At 46.4% G+C, this 24,206-nt stretch overlaps 1 protein-coding gene across 4 annotated transcripts in view; it reads left to right on the forward strand.

Moving 5' to 3' along the window:
* The window catches only part of PARP4 (poly(ADP-ribose) polymerase family member 4), a 119,699-nt gene that overhangs the window by 34,237 nt on the left and 61,256 nt on the right, over window positions 1–24,206 (forward strand). For all 4 annotated transcript variants that reach the window (XM_045443741.1, XM_045443731.1, XM_045443756.1 and 1 more), the window contains 8 exons: window positions 1,056–1,193; window positions 3,218–3,313; window positions 7,736–7,919; window positions 8,111–8,267; window positions 9,746–9,870; window positions 18,607–18,738; window positions 19,510–19,596; window positions 23,951–24,115. In XM_045443741.1, coding sequence (XP_045299697.1) covers window positions 1,056–1,193; window positions 3,218–3,313; window positions 7,736–7,919; window positions 8,111–8,267; window positions 9,746–9,870; window positions 18,607–18,738; window positions 19,510–19,596; window positions 23,951–24,115 — 1,084 coding nt within the window. The remainder of the gene's footprint in view (window positions 1–1,055; window positions 1,194–3,217; window positions 3,314–7,735; window positions 7,920–8,110; window positions 8,268–9,745; window positions 9,871–18,606; window positions 18,739–19,509; window positions 19,597–23,950; window positions 24,116–24,206) is intronic.

Raw genomic sequence — 24,206 nt, forward strand, 5'->3', positions numbered from 1 at the left:
TGACCACTGTTAACATTTTGATGTAGAATAAATCTATCCCAAATTGAATTATTGATTCTTCTCCTCACCTAGTGGTGTGTTGGTAAGCCAGCTCTCTGAAATAAAAGTCCTGACTTGTAACAACTGCTGATTTCTGTGGTATAAAAATGCTCCCACCATAGCTAATCTCAGGCTACCAATGTGACACCAAGAAACATGGCGTTGGGAAGACATACTGGATAGACTCTCCTACCCCCTCCACCCCACAACTCCATCCCTCCGTAGTCCCCCAGTCTTTCCCCATGCCTCCCCATCTAGTCACCCACCCAGAGCCATTGTCAACTGTCCCTCATCCCCACATCTCCATTCCTGTCGCTTCTGCCTCCAAAATGTCTGGAATCCATTGGCTTCTTTCGTTCACACTGCTGCCACCTTCAGTCCAGACACCCTTGGCTCATCTCCTTCCTGACGTTCTTCCCGCTCCTGCCGCATCCAATTAATTTGCCCATAACAACCAGTTAAGTCTTAGAATACACACTGTATTATGCCATGTTGGAGTAAATGTCACCTTCAACGATAGGCCTTTCTTGACTATCCCGTCTCTGAACCTGGTAGAGTAGAACTTAAAATCAGTTATTTGTTAACTTTTCATTTTTGTCTCGCCATTAGGATGTAAGCCCCATGAAGCCAGAGACCGTGCTATCTCACTTCTAGTGCCTGGCAGAACACTCAGCACAGAGTGTATTTGTGAATGATTGAGTGCAATGAACTCAAGCTATTTATTCTATATGTTATATATTTGAAAAACTTTGGGATCGTACCATGCATAAAGTTTTGTAACCTATTTTTAAAATTCATTTTACAACAAGTCTTACTTCATATACTTATTTATTTTTTAAGAGTGTGATTTTTTTTAATGGCTACATAGTATTTGCAAGAAATGTTATGTTGTGACTCACAGAATCCATTCCATAATAATGGACGTTTGGGCTGTTTTGGGTTTTCTCCTGCTGATAATGATTTTTTATTTTACTTTCGATTGTACAGTCGCAAGATTTTTCTTCTGCTTTTTACAGTACAGGTCCAGTAGACATCTTGCAGATATTTAGAGTTGGCAGAGTGAATGAAGCCACAGAGTTTTTGAGCCAGCTTGGCAATGTGAAGTCCTTACTGCACGGATCTCCCGTACAAAGCTTTGTAGGGATCCTGTCCCGGTAAGAGGACACCATCTTTATTTTCCAAATGTTTCAGCCTCACAAACATGAAGTGTTTTACCCTTTTTCCTACTTTTTTTATACCCTACCTGGGTCTCTTCAGTTAAAACCAGCTTATTGCATTCCAGAGAAAACTGAGCCCTTTAAATTATAATTAAATATAATTTAAATTATTTATTATTATATGTATTTTAAAGTGTAGTACATGGGTATGAATTGCTTCTTGAAGACAGTATCATATGAAGAAAGGAGATTCTCTATTTCATGGCTCTTCTGTGTGTCTAATTTGGGAATGTCCAATACTTAAAGAGAAGGGTCTAGAAATTAGAGTACCTAGATGCTATGAGTTATCTATTCAAAACGTAACTCTAGTTTCTGTTTGCTTTGAATAATCACTTAATATTAGAGCCAAACTGCAGTCACAGAGAGCAGAGGAGAATATGATTACATCTGGGTCCTTAACTAAATACCTAAGAGGAAACATAAAAGGAAATATACAGGATACATCTAGAAAAAACGTTCAACTGCTGTTGAAGGACCCAAAAGACACTTACATTAATCGGAAGGATGCCAAGTTTCCTTAAATTAACCTATAAATTTAGAGCTATCACAATAAAAGTGCTAACAAGATGTTTTTTTAAGAAATAAAAAGCTGATTATACTGCACATATTTTTTTTAAATTTGACTTTGCCAGAGTAATTTTGAAAAAGAAGATTAATGAGGAAGAATTAACCAGACACTAAAAACATGTTATTAAACTGTGTTAATTAAAACAGTGAGGTGTGCCCAAAAAGATGATTCTACAGAATAAAGAATCCAAAAGTAAATGCAAAAACATAGAGGGTTTAGTACATGATAAAAGTAGCTTTTATTTCTGTGGAAGAAAGATAATTTCTTCAATACTATGTATTGGGACAGATTAGTACCTGGAAAAATACAAAGTTGGATCCTTACCTCATTCCTCACACATAGATAAACTCCACATGGAACAAAGATTGAAAAATGAAAAACGAAAATATAAACGTACTAATGGAAAAATAGGACAGTTTTTTTAATAACCTTTAAGTAGGACTAAAACCCAAAAACCACTTTACAAAGGTAATTACATTTCATAACACAAAATTCAAACTGGAGATGTTCATGTAATAAACGCAGAAGTCTCCCTTTACCCACCTTCTCAGAAACAACAGGGTTTAACTTTGATTGCAGAGAGTTCTTAGCAATGCTAGAAGGCCTGCAGGATATGTGTAAGTTCTTGAGCCAGCGAGAAACGCAGTCAGCATTGGGCCTAAACATGGTTCTGCTGAGTGCTCGACCTTGGCAGGTTGGAGTCAGAGCCCTGACCCAAGGCAGGAAGAATGGCCAGCACCTCCAGGCTGGTCAAGACAGGGATGAGAAACTGACCATAGATTGGTACATGTGAATAGCACCTAGAAATACTTCTGTGGGATTACTTTGAAATACATTTTTCTTTTCATTTCATGCTCTTTATTTATTGTCTTTTTAATTGGTGTCTTTTTTCCAGCTTTATTAAGGTGTGATTGACAAATGAGAATTGTATATATTTAGGTTGCACAAGGGGATTTTTTTAAATGCATAACATGACGATTTCATGTACATGTACATTGTGAAATGATTATCACAATCAAGTTAACACATCCATCACTTCATATAGTTACCTTTTCTTTCTTGTGGTGAGAACATAAGGTCTACTCTTAGCAAAGATAATTTATTTTTATTCTTTATCTTAGAACTGAAAGTTTATACTCTTTAGTCAACAACTCCCCATTTTCCCCAACCCCCGCCTCCTAGAAACCACCATTCTGCACTCTGGTTCTGAGTTAGACTTTTCTAGATTCCACATATACGTGAGGTTATGCAGTATTTATCTTTCTGTGTCTGGCTTATTTCACTTTTGCATAATGTCCTCCTTGAATAGCACCTGTCTTTGCTAGAATTATGACCCTATAATTAAAAATACCCTTTCTTTTAGTAAATCATTTTAATGTCCTTTTCTTTTTAGTGGGTTGCTTTTACCCAAAGTAGTTGAAGATCGTGGCACAAAGAGAACAGACACTGGAAATCTTGGGAGTGGGATATATTTCAGCGATTCACTCAGGTTAGTATATTACATATACTGTACATGATGTCTTAACCATGTTACTCACACCCATCACCAAGGATTTATACCCAAGTAGTTGCTATGTGGTTTCCTCCATCTTTCCTTTGTAAGGGATTTCTCATCCAAGAAACATATCGGTGAAAGCAACCAGTTTTCTCAGTATACCATAGAAATATGTCTTTTGTGGTGGATATTTGGGAAATTTTTATTTTAAATCACCTTGATTTTACTATCCTGAGAGTCTTTACATATATTTACCCGCTTAATCCGTACAACAACCCTCTTAGGTCAGTTCTATTATTATCCCATATCACAGATGAGAACACTGAGGGACAGTGAGGGTATCTTGCCCAAGATCACATAGCATTTTGTCTTTCTCCAGGACCAGTGATCTTAACTTCTATAGCACATGACCTCTCATGTGCTTATACACATTATATACACAACTTATCATTTACACAACTTAAGTTGTGTCTTATCTATTGTAAATGAACTCTGTGTGTATAGAATAATATTTCATCTTCAATATCCTTGTTAATATTTAAATCTGTCCCCACAATAGCCACAGGGTATTAAACACCTGCCCTGTGCGAGGCACCGGACTAAGTCCTTCACGTACGTGGTCTATAAACCTCACAGGTGGTATTGTGACATCATTTCGTGACAAGGAAACAGATTGATGGAGGTTAAGTAACTTGCATAAAGTCACAGAGCTAGTTAAATGATGGAGCCTGGGTTCAGGCCAGGCCAGGATAATTAATTATCCAGGATATTTCAGGAATTCCTATGGAAATCCGTAAGAAAAAAATAACTCAAAAAGCAAATGGACAAAAGACATGAGTAGGAACCTAATAGAAGAGGAAACACATGGACAATGTCATTTGAAAAGGTTACTAATCAATAATACGCAAACTCATCCATCATACACCATTTAATACCTATCAGCGGGGCGCCTGGGTGGCGCAGTCGGTTGGGCGTCCGACTTCAGCCAGGTCGCGATCTCGCGGTCCGTGAGTTCGAGCCCCGCGTCGGGCTCTGGGCTGATGGCTCAGAGCCTGGAGCCTGTTTCCGATTCTGTGTCTCCCTCTCTCTCTCTGACCCTCCCCCGTTCATGCTCTGTCTCTCTCGGTCCCCAAAATAAATAAACGTTGAAAAAAAAAAAATTAAAAAAAAAAAAATACCTATCAGCAAAAAAAAAAAAAAAAAAGCAACAACTCTAGGTGTTGGTAAGTCTCTAGAACAGTCTGAACTCAGACACTGTCAATAAACTGATAAGCCCTCTTGAGGAAATGTTGGCATCATCTGCTGTAGTTGAAGAGCATAGTTAATGGTGTGACTGAGGAATCCTATAGATTGGACTAGGAACCAGGAAGCAGCGGTTCTCAATCCTGGCTACACATTCAAATCACCTGGAGCTTTTATTTTTATCTTTTATGTTTTTTTTTTTTTAATTTTTTTTTTTTTAACGTTTATTTATTTTTGAGACAGAGAGAGACAGAGCATGAACGGGGGAGGGGCAGAGAGAGAGGGAGACACAGAATCGGAAACAGGCTCCAGGCTCTGAGCCATCAGCCCAGAGCCCGACGCGGGGCTCGAACTCACGGACCGCGAGATCGTGACCTGGCTGAAGTCGGACGCTTAACCGACTGCGCCACCCAGGCGCCCCAATCTTTTATGTTTTTTACTTGAAGGACTTTCTTTTAAAGTTTTCATTCAAATTCCAGCCAGTTAACACAGTGTGATGTTTGTTTCAGGTGTACAGGTTAGTGATCCAACACGTCTGTGCAGCACCCAGCTCTCATCACAAGTGCCCTCCTTAATCCCCATCACCTATTTCACCCATCGCCCCACCCACCTCCCCACCTGGAGGAGCTTTTAAACACCACTGGTGCTGATTTCACCCCAGATCAGTCAAATCAGGATGTCTAGGGGTGAGGTTTTTAAGCTCCCTGGATGATTCAGCCTGAGTTGAGAATCACTTCCCTAGTGAGTCTACATAGACCAGGAGACACGTACACAGATGGCTAAGAAAACTGTAAGATCACTGGAAATGATGCAGATGTCCAATAAGAGTGGGATGGATCCAAAAATTTTGGTGTCAGCCTACATGGAGTCCTCTATGGCAGTTGAGACACGTGTACTACAGCTACACGTGCCAAATGGAGGAGTCTTAGGAAGGTAACGTGGAGCAAATAATTGCTCTATGATTCTATATGTATGCAGAGTTTGAAAACAAGCGAAACTAAGCATACTGTTGAGGGACACATATCTATGCATCAATACTGTAAAAGAAAGAAAAAATAATAATATACACGTAAACACAAGATAGCGATTAGATTACCCTCTGGGTGGCAGGGAAGGTAATGCCACAGGGCAACGTAAAAATATTGATGATGTTCTTTTCCGTTTTTGTTTTTTTGTTTTTTTTTTTTTTTAGTGTTTATTTATTGTTGAGAGACAGCGGGCACACATGCATACATTTGCAGAACAGGGGTAGAGAGAGAGAGAGAGACAGTGGATCCAAAGCTGGCTCATGCTGACAGCAGAGAGACTGATGCAGAGCTTGAACTCACTAACCGTGAGATCAGGACCTGAGCCAAGGTCGGGTGCTTAACCAACTGAGGCATCCTGTTCTTTTCTGTTTCTTAAACTTGGCAGGAGCTATGTGGTTGTCTGTCTTATCATTGTTCTTGAAACTTAACACTTATGGTATAAATGCTCTTTCCTCTGTACAAATCTTTCAAAGTAAAACTTTTTTAGATGTTAAGATTTTTTTTTTTTTTAACAAATTGGGATTCCGTTGAATTTAACCAAGTTGAAGTCCTTGGTGACTTTGGACAGAGTGGTTTCAGTTGAGCCAAACTGCAACAGGCTGAAGGGTGACGGGCAAGCAAGCAGATAGAGGCAGCCATTGAGAAAGGTGGGGGATGGAGAGGGAGGAAGCGGAGGTAAAGTCAAGGGTCACAGGCTCAGCAGTCACAGGGAAACAAGTTTTAGGAGAAATGGGGGAAATTGATTACTTTTTTTTTTTTTTTTTTAAACAACTTTTTTTTTTTTTTTTTTTTTTTTTTTCGACATTTATTTATTTTTGGGACAGAGAGAGGCAGAGCATGAATGGGGGAGGGGCAGAGAGAGAGGGAGACACAGAATCGGAAACAGGCTCCAGGCTCTGAGCCATCAGCCCAGAGCCCGACGCGGGGCTCGAACTCACGGACCGCGAGATCGTGACCTGGCTGAAGTCGGACGCTCAACCGACTGCGCCACCCAGGCGCCCCTGATTACTTTTTTTTAAGGGGACAGGTCTTGGGGCACCTGGAAAGCACAGTCGGTAGAGCACGCGGCTCTTGATCTCTGGGTTGAAAGTTCAAGCCCCGCGTTGGGTGTAGAGATTACTTAAAAATAAAGTATTGTTAATACATAAAAAAAAAAATTTTAAATAAAAGGGAGTAAGTCTTAGGGAGCTTGGGTGGCTCAGTCAGCTGGGTGTCTGACTCTTGATTTCTGCTTGGGTCATGATCTCGCAGTCGTGGGATTGAGCCCCATGTCGGGCTCCCCACTGAGCGTGGAGCTTGCTTGAGACTCTCTCTCCCTCACCCTCTGCCCCCCCCCCTTGTGCACGTGCGTGCTCTCGATCTCTCACTCTCTCTCAAAAAAAGAGGGGGGAGTCAAGTCTTAGAGGGGATAGAACAAAGGGTCGTCAGGCAACACTTTTATATTTGGAAAAATAAAGATATGTCCCAAAAATGTTGTTTCCAAAGGTGTCCTAGCCTATGCTCCTTAATAGCAAAAGTTGCTTTTTTTTTTTTAAGTTTATTTATTTAAGAGAGAGAGTGAGCAGGGGAGGGGCAGAGGGAAAAGTTGCTTTTTTTTAAAGCTGCTGAGTCCTGAAGAAAGTCAAAACAAAATCTCTCATTTAGATATCGTTTGAAGTTTTGTTTCTCCACCTGGATTCAGAAGGCTTTGTGAGAATACCAGTGCTGTCTTTCCCTTTGACCAGTTCTTACTTACCTGGCATTTCATGTTCTCTCTGAGCTTCAGTGCACAGAAGTAATCTGCTCTTTCTTAACTAATAAGGTGGGGGGTTTTCCTTATCTTTCGTCACTTTGGTGTTTGCTGTACCAAAATGTGTGTGTTTTAGTAGTCAATAAAGATTTGAGGCAACAGGGGAATGCATCCATCCCTGGAAGAAAGTACTTTGAACACTCCCTGCACAACAGAAAGGCAACATCTGAAACAAGTAAGTGAATAAGAAAGTTCTAAACCGACCCTTCAGAGATATTTTAATAGCAGTAAAATCTGGAACATCCTGCCAGCAACGTCATTGAGACAGTATTTCACATATAGAGATGGATAATGGATACTAAAATATTATTGCCATGTGACCGTGAGTCACAAACACGTACTTCCTTTTCCTCGCAGTACGGGTGTTAAGTACTCCCACCCGGGAGAGACCGATGGCAGCAGGCTCCTGGCTGTCTGTGACGTAGCCCTTGGACAGTGTGCGGACTTACACAGAAAAGACTTCTCCTTGTCGGAAGCGCCACCAGGTTATGACAGTGTCCATGGGGTTCGAGCAACAGCCACTGTCACCACGGACTTCGAGGTATTTATTTCAAGAAACAAGCAGAGAGCTCCTGTTTTTATTGAATATGCTTAAGTTTAAATAATTATTGCATATTTATGGCTGCCTGAATTCAATATTTTCTAAATTAGCAAACCTGCAAATCTGCTTTTCTGAACACATTTGCCAATAAAGGATTTGTCCCCATACCTATTAATTTCTGTTGGTTCTAGGATGATGAATTTGTTGTGTATAAAACCAATCAGATTAAATTGAAATATATCATTAAATTTTGCCTACCCGGAGATGAAATAAAGGACTTTCATCCTTGTAATACTACTGAATTAGAAGAATCCAGACCTGAGTTTTCAAATTTTTCAAAGGTTGAAGGTAAGACAATTTTCTCGAATGCTGTTTTATGTGATATTTATAGAACTCAAACATTTTATTCTTAGAGGAATTTATGTTCATGTTCAGTAAGTGTATCTGGGAACTCATACATAAATATTCTATTTCCTTTTTTACTTTGTAGAAGTAAAAACCAGGATACTTGAGAGAGGTTAGGTGTTCTCAAAATTACATCTTACTTTGTTAACGTACCGCGTTGAACTCTCACACCTGCAGACGGCCAGGGCCACAAACCCACTGAAGCAATTTAAGATGCCAAGTGCAAGGAGTGTCAGGGGGGTTGGTGGAGTAGACAAGAGACACAGCTTTAGAACCAGGAAGAGACACAGCTTTAGAACCAGGAAGCCCAGGTTCTAGTGTCAACTTGCGGATTACTAGGCTGTGCAATATGGGACAAGCTGCGTAAGCTTCTGCAGCCTCAGCTTTTCCGTGTTGAGTATGAGATCAGTATCTGCCTCAGGTGAAGGCATCCCCCCAAGGTTGTAACGTGCAGCTTTGGAGAAATACATGAGAGGATGGGAGCTTCTCAGAAAATCAGAAGCCCACGCTATTTATAACATTTATTATAGCGTTGCCAAAACACATTAACATTTTCAACTGTGATCCAATTATCTTTTATCAGAAATGTATGACTTCACATATAAGCAAATGACTCCTGTTTTCTGTCCTAGAGCCGTTAAATTAAATGTCTGGCAAGAGAGTATATATTTACATATCGAACCATACGTGTGTTCTTGTACCACCTGGTATAGAAGGGGCACTTTTTTTTTTCATATGCTGTATTAGAACTTTGATCTAGCGGGGCACCTGGGTGGCTCAGTCGGTTAAGCGTCTGACTTCGGCTCGGGTCGTGATCTCCTAGTCTGTGAGCTCAAGCCCAATGTCAGGCTCTGTGCTGACAGCTCAGAGCCTGGAGCCTGCTTCAGAGTCTGTGTCTCCCTCTCCCTCTGCCCCTCCCCTGCTTTTATTTTATTAAAAATATATTTTTTTAAGTTTGATTCAGTGTTCCTTGGGTTGAATGTCTAAGCAGTCTCATATTGGTCTTACATGCTTCTGTGGCACAATAAATGGTAGTGACCAATCAAAATTGCAGGCCAAGGAATGCATTATCTAGATTCATGCATAAACTACACTTATTTAAATAGTCTTAAGACTTGTGTGCTTGTGTATATGTTTAAATGTATGTCTTTCAAGTAATTGCGTGATTCTACATTTTCAAGATGACTCCTCAGAATCTGTAGATTAAAAAGTTAATGTGTCTATTATAAATGCTGCCCCCATTTTTCTCATATGGCTTCACTTACTTTACAGAATTGACTACTGAAAATCATAAAATGCTACTTGTCCATTTTTCCTAAAATATACTGTATGAAGGGGGAAGGGAAAGAAATAAAGATTAAGATAACAAAGATAGTGCAGGGATGGTCTTAAAAGCTAACATTATAATTTTTAATATGTAGATTATCAGTTACAAGATGCCAAACCTTTCGGCAACATCAAGTCTGGCCTTCAGGATTTCTCTGGCAATTCAGTTCCTCTTGAGGAGGTTCACATCAAAGGAAGAATAATAGACTTTGTAGCCCAGGTATGTCTTTATGATACTTTATGATACTTTATGATACTTTAAATGGATATGAGTCATAAATGACAATTTGATTATAGTTGCATGAATTAAAATGTGCATTTCTTTTTCTTTCATGTTTGTGTATTTATTTTGAGACAGAGAGAGAGAGAGAGACTTGTACAAGTGAAGGAGGGGCAGAGAAAGAGGGAGAGATGCCCAAGCAGGCTCCACGCTGAGCCCCAACACAGGGCTCGATCTCACAACTGTGAGATCATGACCTGAGCTGAAATCAAAAGCCAGAGGCTCAATGAACTGAGCCACCCAGGCACCCTGAAATGTGCATTTCTAAAATTCGTTTATTCACTGAGTACCTACTACATACCGACTGTTCCAGGCTCTAGGCATGCAGCAAGGAACAAAAGAAAAACTCTGCCCTGATGGAGCATACATTTTATTGGGGGATAGGCAGTAAACATTGTAAATAAACAGAGTGCATCATAGGTAGATGGTGGTAGGTGCTAAAGAAGAAAGTCTAAGCAGGAGGAGCTGCAGGGGGGATGGGAACCTCAGGAAGGGTGGGAGCCACAGGGAGGGTGGGAGCCTGGTTGTGGGGGGGGAGGGAGGTGGGAGCCACACAGGACGGGGGGTTTGAACTTGTAAGTAGGATGGCCAAGAAGGCCTCACTGAGGTGACACCTGAGTACAGCCATGTAGGAAGTAGGGGACTAGGTACGTGACCCGACCCCAGCAGCCCTCCTTCCAAAGCCCCCAGTGGAGCTGAGCCCAACTAACACAGCCTGCCTTCTGCTCGCACAGAGCAGCAGGGCCCTGTGCTCCTCACCCTTGCTAAAACAGCCAGCAACATCATTGCTGAGTCTGCTGTGGACTCCCATGGCGGGGAGTAGCAGGAGGACGTGGGCCCGCCAAGGCAGTATGGTGCCTGCCTGCCTGGGCTGGGCAGCAGCCTAGACCACAGGAAGAAGCTGTCACACTGCCCCCACCCCCAGCCAGCGCACCACCTCCCCCCAGCCCTCCCACCAGCAGCGGCCAGCAAGCCCTCCCCACCACTGCCCCTCCCCCAGCCCTCCCACCACCTACCCCCAGGCCTCCCACTAGCAGCGGCCAGCAAGCCCTCACCACTACTGCCCCTCCCCCAGCAAGCCTACCCACCCCAGCCAGCTCACCTCCTCCCCTCCAGCCCTCCCACCACCTCCCCCCAGCCAGCCCACCAGTGCCAGCCAGCAAGCCCTCCCCACCACTGCCCCTCCCCCAGCCCTCCCACCACCTACCCCCAGGCCTCCCACCAGCAGCGGCCAGCAAGCCCTCCCCACCACTGTCCTCTCCCCCAGCAAGCCTACCCTCCCCCCCGCCAGCCCACCTCCTCCCCTCCAGCCCTCCCACCACCTCCCTCCCAGCCCTCCCACCACCTCCCCCCCAGCCAGCCCACCACCTCCCCCCAGTTCTCCCACCACCTCCCCCCCAGCCAGCCCACCACCTCCCCCCAGCCCTCCCACGACCTCCCCCCCAGCCAGCCCACCACCTCCCCCCTCAGCCCTCCCACCACCTCCCCCCAGCCAGCCCACCACCTCCCCCGCAGCCCTCCCACCACCTCCCGCCCAGCCAGCCCACCACCTCCCCCCAGTTCTCCCACCACCTCCCCCCCAGCCAGTCCACCACCTCCCCCCCAGCCCGCCCACCACCTCCCCCCCAGCCAGCCTACCACCTCCTCCCAGCCCTCCCACCACCTCCCCCTAGCCCTCCCACCACCTGCCCCCCATCCAGACCACCACCGCCCCCCAGCCCTCCCACCTCCCCCCAGCCCTCCCACGACCTCCCCCCCAGACAGCCCACCACCTCCTCCCAGCCTGCCCACCACCTCCCTCCCAGCCCGCCCACCACCTCCCCCCCAGCCCGCCCACCACCTCCCCCCAGCCCTCCCACGACCTCCCCCCCAGCCAGCCCACCACCTCCCCCCAGCCCTCCCACGACCTCACCCCAGCCAACCTACCACCTCCTCCCAGCCCTCCCACCACCTCCCCCCTAGCCCTCCCACCACCTGCCCCCCATCCAGCCCACCACCTCCCCCCCAGCCCTCCCACCACCTCCCCCCAGCCCTCCCACGACCTCCCCCCCAGCCAGCCCACCACCTCCTCCCAGCCCGCCCACCACCTCCCCCCCAGCCCGCCCACCACCTCCCCCCAGCCAGCCCACCACCTCCCCCCACAGCCAGCCCACCACCTCCCCCCAGCCCTCCCACCACCTCCCCCTAGCCCTCCCACCACCTGCCCCCCATCCAGCCCACCACCTCCCCCCTAGCCCTCCCACCACCTGCCCCCCATCCAGCCCACCACCTCCCCCCAGCCCTCCCACGACCTCCCCCCCAGCCAGCCCACCACCTCCTCCCAGCCCGCCCACCACCTCCCCCCAGCCAGCCCACCACCTCCCCCCACAGCCAGCCCACCACCTCCCCCCAGCCAGCCCACCACCTCCCCCCTCAGCCCTCCCACCACCTCCCCCCCAGCCCGCCCACCACCTCCCCCCACAGCCAGCCCACCACCTCCCCCCACAGCCCTCCCACCACCTCCCCCCAGCCAGCCCACCACCTCCCCCCAGCCCTCCCACGACCTCCCCCCCAGCCAGCCCACCACCTCCTCCCAGCCCGCCCACCACCTCCCTCCCAGCCAGCCCACCACCTCCCCCCCAGCCCGCCTACCACCTCCCCCCAGCCAGCCCACCACCTCCCCCCTCAGCCCTCCCACCACCTCCCCCCAGCCAGCCCACCACCTCCCCCCAGCCCTCCCACGACCTCCCCCCCAGCCAGCCCACCACCTCCTCCCAGCCCGCCCACCACCTCCCTCCCAGCCAGCCCACCACCTCCCCCCAGCCAGCCCACCACCTCCCCCCACAGCCAGCCCACCACCTCCCCCCAGCCCTCCCACCACCTCCCCCCTAGCCCTCCCACCACCTGCCCCCCATCCAGCCCACCACCTCCCCCCTAGCCCTCCCACCACCTGCCCCCCATCCAGCCCACCACCTCCCCCCCAGCCCTCCCACCACCTCCCCCCAGCCCTCCCACCACCTCCCTCCCAGCCAGCCCACCACCTCCCCCCTCAGCCCTCCCACCACCTCCCCCCAGCCCTCCTACCAGTGCAGCCAGCAAGCCCTCCCCTTCTCTGACCTGCAGCTCTCCAGGTAGCTGCTTATGAGTACAGGATACTTTCTCAGACCTGAGTGGACACAGAAGAGGAAGCAGGTGTGCAGTCTGGGATCCTGCGAAGAGAGGGATTCTTGGACAGCCCTTCTGCCCTGTGCACTCCATTTCCACCCTGCCTCCCCTGGCCCCCAGCCTCAGTGCAGCTCGCACAGTACCCTGACCCCCTACTAATCGCAGAGGAGGGTGTGGAAGAGGAGAAGAGTGAGGTTGGAAGCCTGAGCAAGTGACAATGGAGCAGGGGAAGGAGAGCCACTTGGGACTGGCATTTAAAGCCCTGGGCCGGGATGGGGTGGGGGTCAAAAGGTTAGGGCCTGGTGGGTATTCACTGTCACTGGTAGAGGTACCACTTGTGAGGGTGATCCCTAGGGGAGTGTGGAACCCCCCCCCCATTCTTACTGTTTCTCTTGGCTTCACTTTTGTCCCCCTCTCCCTGAGTTGGTGCTCTAGTGCACCTCATTAGGGTTTGTGACCAGAGTTTGGATGAGTTTGAATTTGAATGAATTGAGTTTGTATTTCTAGCACCCAGGTTTTTACATGTTTGGGGTTTGGGGTTTTTTTAGGTTGTCATCCTTGATAAAGGAAGTGTATCCATCAAAAAGAAAAAAAGAAATAGGGAGCTAAACCATGTGAACATCTGGGGGTTGCTCATTCCAGGTAGAGGCAACAGCACGTGCAAGGGCCCTGTGGTGGGAGCAAGCCTGATATGGTCAGGGACATCAAGGAGGCCACTGTGGCTAGAGCAGAGTGGAAGGGGAAAGCATGGCAGCAGATTGGGTCAGAAAGGTGGTGTGGGGGTCAGTTCACGTCAGGATACAGGACAAGTTATTGTCCTTAATTCTGAGTAAAATGGAAGCCACTAGAAGATGTTTGGCAGAGGAGTGATATGATCTGACCTGTTTTATTAGGATCATACTAGCTGCCATGTTGAGAACAGTATGAAGAAGGTCAGTTAGGAGACATCTTAGGTCACGTGGTCTGGAAAACAGACTCCAGGTAACAATTTGTTCTCAGGAAGCTTGTTGGGAAGTGCTCCTGTAAGAGAGTGAGGGAATCAGGACGTGGCAAAAGGAGACATTGAGCCGTGACACCTCTAGCATATGATGCATACGAGTCCTCAGATGATCTCAGAGGGAGCTCCGAAGCTGGGATAGCCCCTCAGAGATATTCTGAATTGAGGCCGAGTGCCAAGCTTTGTGCTGACAGAGGCATCAGTCACTGGATGTGGCTGCCTGTGGAGAGGGGTCGTAATCTTGGGTGAGGCGGCCCACCTTTTGCTGAGTACCGTCTGGGGAAGGACTCAGCAGAGGACACTCCCAGCAGCCTTGGTCCTGAAAAGGACATCTGGGAGCATGTCATAGCACCAAACGTAGGTGACCATTCAAGCAGTTCGTTCAAGGGTGATGGTTAACAAGGGGGGTGGGTAAGAAATGATTTGGTCTGGCAAAGGATTGAAGGGAGAACCAGTAAGATTTGCTGATGGACGTGAACACTGGAGAAAGTCGAGTGTCAAGAATGAAGCCAAGGTTCTTGTCCTGAGCACCCAGAGGGCCCGATCACGTTTGCACGTACCGAAATGGGGAAGGTGGTAGGAGGGCAACTTGGGAGGACTATCAGGAAGCCATCCTCGGCCGTATCACACGAGACGCTGATGTCCAGATGGAAAAGCTGAGCAGGAAGTTAGGCGTTTGAGTCTAGAGTGCAGGGAAAAGTTAATTCCCAGCGGAGTCATAACTGGGGAAGTTGCCAGCACTTAGGTTCTGTTTAAAGTCCTGTGTCCCCTTTAGATCACCGAGAGAATAGGTAGGGAGGGAAGACCAACATGCCGTGGGTTGGGGGAGGAGGCTGGTCAGCAAAGGAGACAGAGAGGGAATGGCCAGTGAGACACCCGGGGGGGCCTGGGTCTCCGGAAAGAATGATAATTCTGTCCAAGGCTGCTGACGGATCAGGTAGAGTCAAGGCCGAGGCTTGACCTTTGGATTCAGCAATAAGGAGATCATCGACAATCTTGACAGTTGCCTCTTTGATGGAGCAGTGGGTGCGAAAGCCTAACTAGAGTGAGTGCAAAAGAAAATGGGGGGAAAGAGGAGAGAAAATGAGACCGTGGCTGAAGAGAAGTGGAATCAGATTGGTTTCTTTTTTCTTTTAAGATGAGAGAAATCATGGCAGGTGTGCGAGAAAACACTGATGATCCAGTAGAGGGAGTGTGAGATGTGTGTTCACACCCCCAAGCAGTAACTCAGTTCTGACACTGTCTGCCTGGAAATAGTGTCCAGTCCCACAGGTTAGTCCCGCAGGACTGCCCTCCTCCCCTGCTGTCACTTCAGAGGCTGGTCCCGGGTCCCACAGAGCCTGATGCGGGGCTCTAACTCGGGAATTGCGAGATCATGACCTGAGCCGAAGTCAGCCACTTAACTGACTGAGCCACCCAGGCGCCCCTCCAGAAGTCACCTCTCTAACATAAACTCGGATGTGGTTGAGAGGGGTTTGTTATGAATATGGAGATGCCCACATTGTTCCTCTCACTTGGGAGATGCTGAGGGCTGTGGGAGCTCTGTGCGAGAAACAGGCACGAAGACCGAATACGTATTTCTTGTTCTAAATCGCGGTGGCACAGCGGGGAGTGGTACCCCTTCTGTAGCAGGAGCGAGGGGGAGAGGTAATGCTCAAGTGCCGTGCTGGGCCGCAGCCAGAAGTTCACAGCTAGTGCCCCCAAGGTCATGGGACAGAAAGTCAAGCTCATGGGCGCACATGCAGGTCGACTGCCAGTGTGCCGTGAAGGTTGTTTTCTAAGATTTGACCTCATCGTTGGCTCCTAACACTAAAGACTGCACAACGGCTATCAAGACCTCTTAGGAAGATAAAAACATCTGAGTCCGGTATTGGGATATTCCTCTCTCTGCAGAGGGAAATCAGATTACCTGTCAAGGTCACCTTAAACTGGGGAAATGGGTGTGGCGGGGGGAGCGGGTGTTCTGTGTGTGATATTCGTACTGGTTTGCATACATCCGATCATTGCCTTCCGGCCGCTCTGATCCAAACCCTCATCCCAGAGGCGGTTCAGGGACATGTCATAGACTTTGTCTCTGTCCCGGTGTGGACTCCTCGTAAATGTTCTACTATATATTAATCTCTTTGGAGCCACGTAGGAGCTGTGACCCCATGGTTACCACTTCCTATGAGTCAGGCCCTGGATTGAGTTTTTCACAGGCTGTATTTAATTCTTCCCAAAACTCTGTGAGGTGGCCGCTGTGATTATGCCCATTGTTTAGATGAGGGATCTGATGTGCGGAGATGTTAACTGTATGATAAAGCACAGATTTCAACGCAGATCATTGTGACTCGCAAGGCCAGCCTCCTCAACAGGCGGTCTAGCGCAGAGAATCCGGAGTTCGAAAGACTTAGCTTCATATCCTCACTCATTCTGTTCTAGCTCTACGACCTTGAGGAAATTATTTAACTTCTTTGTGCCTCAGTTTCCTCATATGTAAAATTGTGAGGATTAAATATAATGAATGTAAAGTAGGGCATTTTTTCATAAGCAGTAGATACAAAACAAATGGTGATTATGTTAAAAGGAGAGTCATGTATACATTACTGTGGATTAGAAAACTTGTGCCATTTGATATGTTAAACCCGATGAAGATTTTTTCCATGGGGAAGTTTGCCCAAAAAGTAACTCCTGATTTAGCAGTGAATTTTCCGCTAATTTGTGATTAGACAGCCGGCCTGTAGGTTGACTTTGAATATCCAAACAGAGGCCCAGCAGCAGGGACTTGTATATTCATGGCTCACTTACTTGACTCTTAGAATGAGTTTAATGTTTTTAGTTTAGTAATAAAACTAAAATAGTAGTTTCATCTGAAGGAGGAAAATTAAGATGTCAAAAATTAGTACCACTGTATTTATTTCTCTTCCAAGACCTAGTAAAAATACTTTTATCATCATTATCAAATATTCCTTGCTTTCCGAGTGCCCAGTCATACAACTACAGAGAGAGTGAAGCTGCCATAGGCCTGACCCCTGGGAGCTCCCATGCGAAGGCAGACCTGATGAAAACATTAAGCTAAACCAAAAGACAGTTAGACAGTGATCCTACCCGTCCATCACAGGCGGAGCGTAGGTGCCCTGCGGGGTTTGGTAAAACTGGAGATCCTAGAGACAGATGAAGAGAGTTCCATGCTCGGGAGCGCGTGATAGCCTCCTGGTCAGCGATCTGCGGGACTCCTCTGCCGGTGCTCTCTGACCTTCTACAATGGCTTGGAGTCACCAGACACCCAAGAAACTCTGGGATTCAATCCTTTGGGGTTATGTTGGGCCATGGCCAGTCCCCAGTTCCAGGGAGCTGCCTGGTGAGCAGATGGCTGCCACCAGCTGGTGAGGCCTCTGTTTGCAGCACCCTGGAGGGTGCTGACCTGCTGATTTGGAGAAAATCAAATTGTTTTTTAAATGGATGTGCCTTGAATTTTTTCTCTGGTGTGGTACATTTTTTCTCTGGGGGCAGCCCAGTTTACTGTGAATCTAGTTGTGGACAGCTTTTTTGTATAAGTTCATAACCTTTATTCTTTTTTGTTTTGTTTTATTTGTTTATTTTGAGAGAGAAAGAGAGCAAGCAGGGGAGGGGCAGAGAGAGAAGGAGACAGAATCCCAAGCAGGCTCCGTGCTGTCAGCTCAGAGCCTGAAGAAGGGTTCGATCTCATGAACCATGAGATCGTGACCTAAGCCTAGATCAAGACTCAGACACTTAACAGACTGAGCCACCCAGCCATCCCACCTTTATTCTTTTTAATTTTTCATTTCACTCTCTTCCCAGAGGTATTAATGACAAACGGTTAAATATTTTTTCCTCATCATTGCCACATGTTTAAATGTTACTGTTTATTATATGTCTAGGTGTTTTGTTTTGTTTTTTTAATTTTCAAATGTTTAAAGACTGGCCTTTTCTTAAGCAAGGGAGTGATGTGATGAACACAGTCCATTTAGTAAAATTAATCTGATAGGAATAGAGACAGCATGTAGGAGTGGAAAAGAGTTGATTCAGGAGTCGTCTAGACAGGAAGAAATGAGCATGGATGAGAAAACCCATGGAGGGCTGTGCACAGAGAGGTAAAGGAAGAAGTGCCAAGACCTGAAAACAGGCCAGCTATAAGAACCCTTCTGGAATAGTGTCTGGGCCCATGTGACACCAAGGAGAGATCAAGATCCACACATGAAGGGACCATTGTGTTGCCGCCTTAATGGAAGTTGCATTGCTTCTGTTAAGCCATTGTTTACACTATTGTAATACCAGTGACTTTTATTCTAGCCACGTGTGTATGCATTTCCTAAAGATGTCGCTACTGTGTTTTATAATGTAACATGGACTCTACACCATAACTGTAGAATGCTCTAGCCCCTGAAGCCAGGATTGGGAATTTGAGGGACATGATGCAAATTCAAGCAATTGAAAGAAAATACACATTGTAGTTTCCGTTAATAGTTAGTTGTTCCTGCAAATGTTGTTCCATATGGTTTCATCAAGTACATGGATTTTTTGTTCTTCTTCAGGTCATTGTTTTTCAGACGTATACAAATCAAAGTTCTGTGCCCATTGAGGCAAAATATATTTTTCCCTTGGATGATAAGGCAGCTGTCTGTGGTTTTGAAGCATTCATCAATGGGAAACACATAGTAGGAGAGGTAAGGGGAGAAAATGCACTGCGATCGCTCTTTGGTTTCAAAGTAAGTTTCCCATTTACTCAAATGTTTCTCATCTGAGTCCCCATAGCTATAAAGTTGAGTAGCAACCTTGTCATAAGACAGAAATAATCTTTGGAGAACCAAGCACTTGGGCAGTTGGCTTCCTGGGACACATCCCTCCCTGATTAACTGGTTTCTCTTCCTGTCTGTCCAGTGTTCATCAGTCAGTGCCTTGCAAATTCTTTGCCTAGCACTTCAGAAAAGATCAATTTCAGTATCAAAAGTTTAAGAGAGGCACATAGGAAAATTGGTGAAGCCCTTATACACTTTTGCAAACAATGACCCTCTGCGCCCTGCCGTAACAGACAGACTGAGGTGATGGCTATTGTAAGAAAGGGTGTACCAAAAGAAATAACAAGTGACACATTCTTTGTTTATTCTAAGGATTAGCCCACAATTGCAATAGCTGGTATTTTATTAAATTTAAGATTTAACTTATTATTTTTGTTCAACATAAAATCCCAATCAAATATTTTTTTCACTATTGACTGTGAAATATTTTGGTCCCAACATCATCATTTTGGCCTTTTAATATTCAAATTCTTATTAGGTAATTACATTTTAATGACCACTTTATATAGGTTTCATTTCACCTTAGATGCTCAGTTTTCTGGTTTTGCATAGGTTTTAATAAATATTGATGAAGTTTTTCTTGTTAAAGTCTGAAATCACTATTCATGTTATGACTGGCTTGAAAATAATCTTTTCCAGGTTAAAGAGAAGGAAGCAGCCCACCGTGAATACCGAGAAGCCATCAGTCAAGGCCATGGCGCTTACTTGATGGACCAGGATGCACCCGTAGGGCTTGATATTCATGCATTCCTCTAACATACTTACCAGAAGGGAGAAAGAATTGGAATAGGACTTGAAACATGAAATTCATAGTAGAAACTGGGATAATTTATGCTGTTTTAGGCCTAGAGTTTAACTCGCCGTTAGTGAGGGGAGGTCAAGCTGGTCAGAACCATTTGGCTTACCTGAATGCGGGAGGAAACGGTGTCAGAATTGCCAAACAAATAAGAACAGCTACTTCTGTCCTTGGGAACAGAGTTTCCCAGAAGTGACAATGAAAAGACATTTGGGGTACGTAATCTTCATCTTCTGGTAAAAGAGTGTAATATACAGTTGACCATTGAACAACACAGGTTTGAACTGCATAGATGCACTTCTAGGCAGATTTTTTTGGATAAATACAGTACAGCCTTGTAAATTTATTTTGTCTTCCTTATGATTTTCTTAGGAACGGTTTCTTTTCTCCAACTTACTTCATTGTAAGATTATAGTATATAACATATAGCATGCAAAACATGTGGTAATTGACTGTTTATGTTATCAGTAAGGCTTCCAGTCAGCAATAGGCTATTAGTAGTTAAATCTTTAGGGAGCAAAAGTTATAAGCAGGTTTTTGGCTGTATGGGGATCCGTACCCTTAACCCCCATGTTGTTCAAGGGTCCGCTGTATATGCATTTTATATGTATAAGCCTACCTAGCAATTTATCCAGTTTCCACCAAATCATATCCCAGGGAGGCATTTCTGCAGAGTCCGGAGACAGGTCCAGATTCTTTTCATTCTGATTAATTACTTTCATAGGGATAAAATTGTGGAGAATCTGGAAGCAGGTACAGTTACCATGCCTACTAGATTTCTTCTTTTGAAAGATAAGCAGGAATTCTCCAGGTAAACTAAGAGGTAAGGGCCTGCAGACAGAGGGGAGACACATACACAGGCTGTAACAGACCTGAAAAAGCATGGTTCCTTGGGAAAATAGAAATATTTCGACTTGGCTGGAGTGACACTGATAAGAATTGCCTTTGAGAAAGAACACTCAAGTGGTGACGAGAAGGTTGGAGTGGCCTGAGGGACACCTCAGGGCAGGGGAGATTGTTGGTAATTTCTTACAGTTCTGAAGGGAGGGAGGTCCAAAATGATGATGGTGGATTTCTTCCTGGTTTCCTCATATAGCAGAGAGTAGGTGCTAGGCTCTTCCTCTTCGTATGGGGACACTAATTCCATCATGAGGCCTCATTGAAACCTGATTACTTCCCAAAGGCTGCACCTCCTAATACCATCCCAGTGGGTGTCAGGGTTTCAACCTATGGGTTTGGGGGGAACACAAGCATGCAGACTGTCACGGAGAGGAGTTTGGTGGCCCTTGTGGTAATCTAGGCAAGAGGTGGGATGAGGGCCCAAACTAAACTACTGAGGTAGTGACAGTGGAAACGGAGAGGATGCAGCACGTCCAAAAGATGCCAGGGCGGTGGAGTGCACAGACTGAAGCCAGATTGGAGGGTGTGGCAGGGAGAAACGAGTCAAGAGTAACGCTGGGATCAGTGTGGCTGTTCATCAAGGCAGGGATTTGAGAGAAGCAGATCCTTCGTGGGTGTGGAAGTGACAAGTGCAGGAGGAGGTGATGAGTCTAAGAGACTGATAGGACTTTGTGGGGACAGGTCCCTGAGACAGCTGGTCAGGCATCAGGAGGAAGGTCTGCACTGGGCGTGGGGATCTGGGAGTCATCGGGGGAGGCCCTAAATTGATATGGTGACACATTGGGCATCATGCAAGGATGCAGCCCTGGGACACCTGCCTTTAAGTGTCGGTTGGCAAAGGGAAAGCAGAAAAAGACCTGAGCTGCCATGCCCAGATTCCCTAGCTTTCTGGCTTGAGGAAGCTTAAGTCTAATTCAGCTTTAAAGTATACAGTTTTTTCTCTTCCTAAGATTCCTTGGATTAAGGCACAATAAAGAGTCTGTCAAAATTACTAGACTCAATTTTGCCTTGGTCCACATTTAGGATATATCTATCTAAATTAATCTTATATTTAGTGCATTTTGAAGTAAGGTTAAAAAGAACGCGGTGGTTGGGGCGCCTGGGTGGCGCAGTCGGTTAAGCGTCCGACTTCAGCCAGGTCACGATCTCGCGGTCCGTGAGTTCGAGCCCCGCGTCAGGCTCTGGGCTGATGGCTCAGAGCCTGGAGCCTGTTTCCGATTCTGTGTCTCCCTCTCTCTCTGCCCCTCACCTGTTCATGCTCTGTCTCTCTCTGTCCCAAAAATAAATAAACGTTGAAAAAAAAAAATTAAAAAAAAAAAAAAAAAAAAAAAAGAACGCGGTGGAGTGGTCATGAAGTCCGTAATTGAAAATATTTTTAAAAACCACACGTACTTATTAGGTAATAGGTCTAAAGCTGATTTCGTTCCCCTCCCTTCCCCTCCAAACTGTTTCCTCCTCCTGTTTTTCTGGTGGTAATAATGGTGTCACCACTTACGCAGTCGGCCAGGCGGGAACCCAGGGCATCCCCCTTCGGTCCTCCCTTCCCTGTTGTCCATCATCCATCTCCAAGTAACCATCTGTTCAGGTTTCTTACCAGCTTAGGAGGCCTGCCCATCTCACCACCTCTCCTATGGCCACTACTGTGGGGCCCACCGTCATCCCCTCAGCCCATTAGTACGGTGCCCAAGACTCTCCCAAGCCTGGCCTCACCTGCCTCAGCCTCATTGCACTACGTCCTTCCTCCCACTTCAAACCCCAGTGAGCCTGAGCTATTATTCGTCATCTTGAAAACATCATGCCATTTGCAGAGGCCCTCATTCTTCTGGTTGGAATGTCCAGACTCCATCTGCTCGCTTAATTTCTTTTTTAAGTAAGCTTTATGCCCAGCATGGGACTTGAACTCATGACCCTGAGATCAAGAGTAGCATGCTCTACTGACTGAGTCAGCCAGGTGCCCCTGTTTGCTTAACTTAAAAGACACGTGTATTTAAAAAGCCTTGGCTTCAGCGTCTCTCCACGTAAGGGAAAACTAAAGTTGTCCTTGCCTTCACCCAGGACCTTGCCTGCCACCCAAGCAGGACAGACCGCTGCTTTCTGCTCCTCTGGCAACAGTGCATATCTGCCTCACTACTCTTCATACACTATTTACAAAGATAGAGGTCTAGTTTGTCGTCCCAAATATTTAAGCAAGGAAGTAACAGGAAAGGGTAAATAAAGAGTTAATGAGGAAATGCAGAGGAAATTTCGAGGCCAAGTCGGAAGCTGGGAGAAGCTGAATCAAGGGCCCAGCCTCTGTGGACGGAAGCTGCCGAGTGAGGGCTAGCTTCCCTGTTACTCTAGACCAAGATGCTAGCCCCCTCAGAGCCCGTAGGGGAATCCACAGTTCCCGTGCCCCATCTGTGCCTTGAGGGGCTCGTCACTCTTTGGAATTCAGTTCACTTGGCTGCCTTGCAACTCAGTGTTCTGGCAGTTCAAGACAAGTTACAGTTTTGTAGATTATCCGGCTTGTTGCAACAGAAGTGACATCTTGCATCTGTAGCCTACATAGAAACGGAAGTGCAGCCCCACTCTATTCCGTGGCAGTCCCTCAAATGAGCCCCAGGTTTTTATGCACTTCTTTCAAGGACAAACACTGTTTACTAATCATCTCTCCATTGTTTATCGCTTCATTGGAATCCATTTCTTCATTGGGTGTTCTTGCAAATGGATATTATCATTAGTATTATATGCTCCTAAACGTACTGAATTTCATGGCAGTACAGTCAAGCAGAACAGAAGATACGCTTGGGGTATTAAGAGCTTCTCTGTGTAGGATCAGAAAAAATAGATCTGTTCTGTCTTTTTTCTGCCCTAGTCATTCATGAGTGTCTCCTTATGCAGTGATTATAATGCCCCTTTAAAAGAAAATGAAATGCCTTTTCTAAATAAAATGATGAGTAAACTGTAGGGTGAAAGAATTAAGTGAGGACCAAGTTAGCAAGAACTGCTGAAGCTCTCCGGCTCCTGACAGAATTACTGCCAGATGCTGTGGAGGTCGGAGAGGCTACAGGCCCTTCCAGAAGGGGCTGTCTGGAGGCTGGCTGTGCAGAGCCCCGTGCCCAGGGCCTCTGTGCGAGGCCGAGGACGGTGAGGCTCCCCAATCAGGGTGGGGTCCTGCTTCCAGGGGGCCTCCCCTCCCTCTGCCCTTTGTAGATGTCACACCGTTCCCACCCCTGGGGACCAGCTCCAGGATTCTCCTTTAGCACTACAAAATGGTATATGCCCATTTTCTGAGGAAGACTCTGGCAGACTGTAATTTAAGTGGCTCGTGTAATAGGGGGGATTAACTAGCATAGAATGCATATGCTTTTGAGTGGAAAGCTGAGTAATGTGTTTCTATTTCAGGATGTTTTTACTGTTAGTGTTGGAAATCTACCTCCTAAGGCTAAGGTCCTGATCAAAATTACCTACATCATGGAACTCAGCATCCAAGGCACCAGGGCCGTCTTCTTCATGCCCGCCACCGTAGCACCCTGGCAACAGGACAGAGCTTTGAATGAAAACAGTCAGGTTCGTATGCTTAAGAAAGATTTAAAGAAGGTTTTTTTTTGGTGATTTATTCACAGGGAAGAAAAAGGATCCAAAATAATCTAATCTTCGT

The sequence above is a fragment of the Leopardus geoffroyi genome, chromosome A1, assembly GCF_018350155.1.
Source record: "Leopardus geoffroyi isolate Oge1 chromosome A1, O.geoffroyi_Oge1_pat1.0, whole genome shotgun sequence".
In the NCBI taxonomy this organism is placed as follows: domain Eukaryota; kingdom Metazoa; phylum Chordata; class Mammalia; order Carnivora; family Felidae; genus Leopardus; species Leopardus geoffroyi.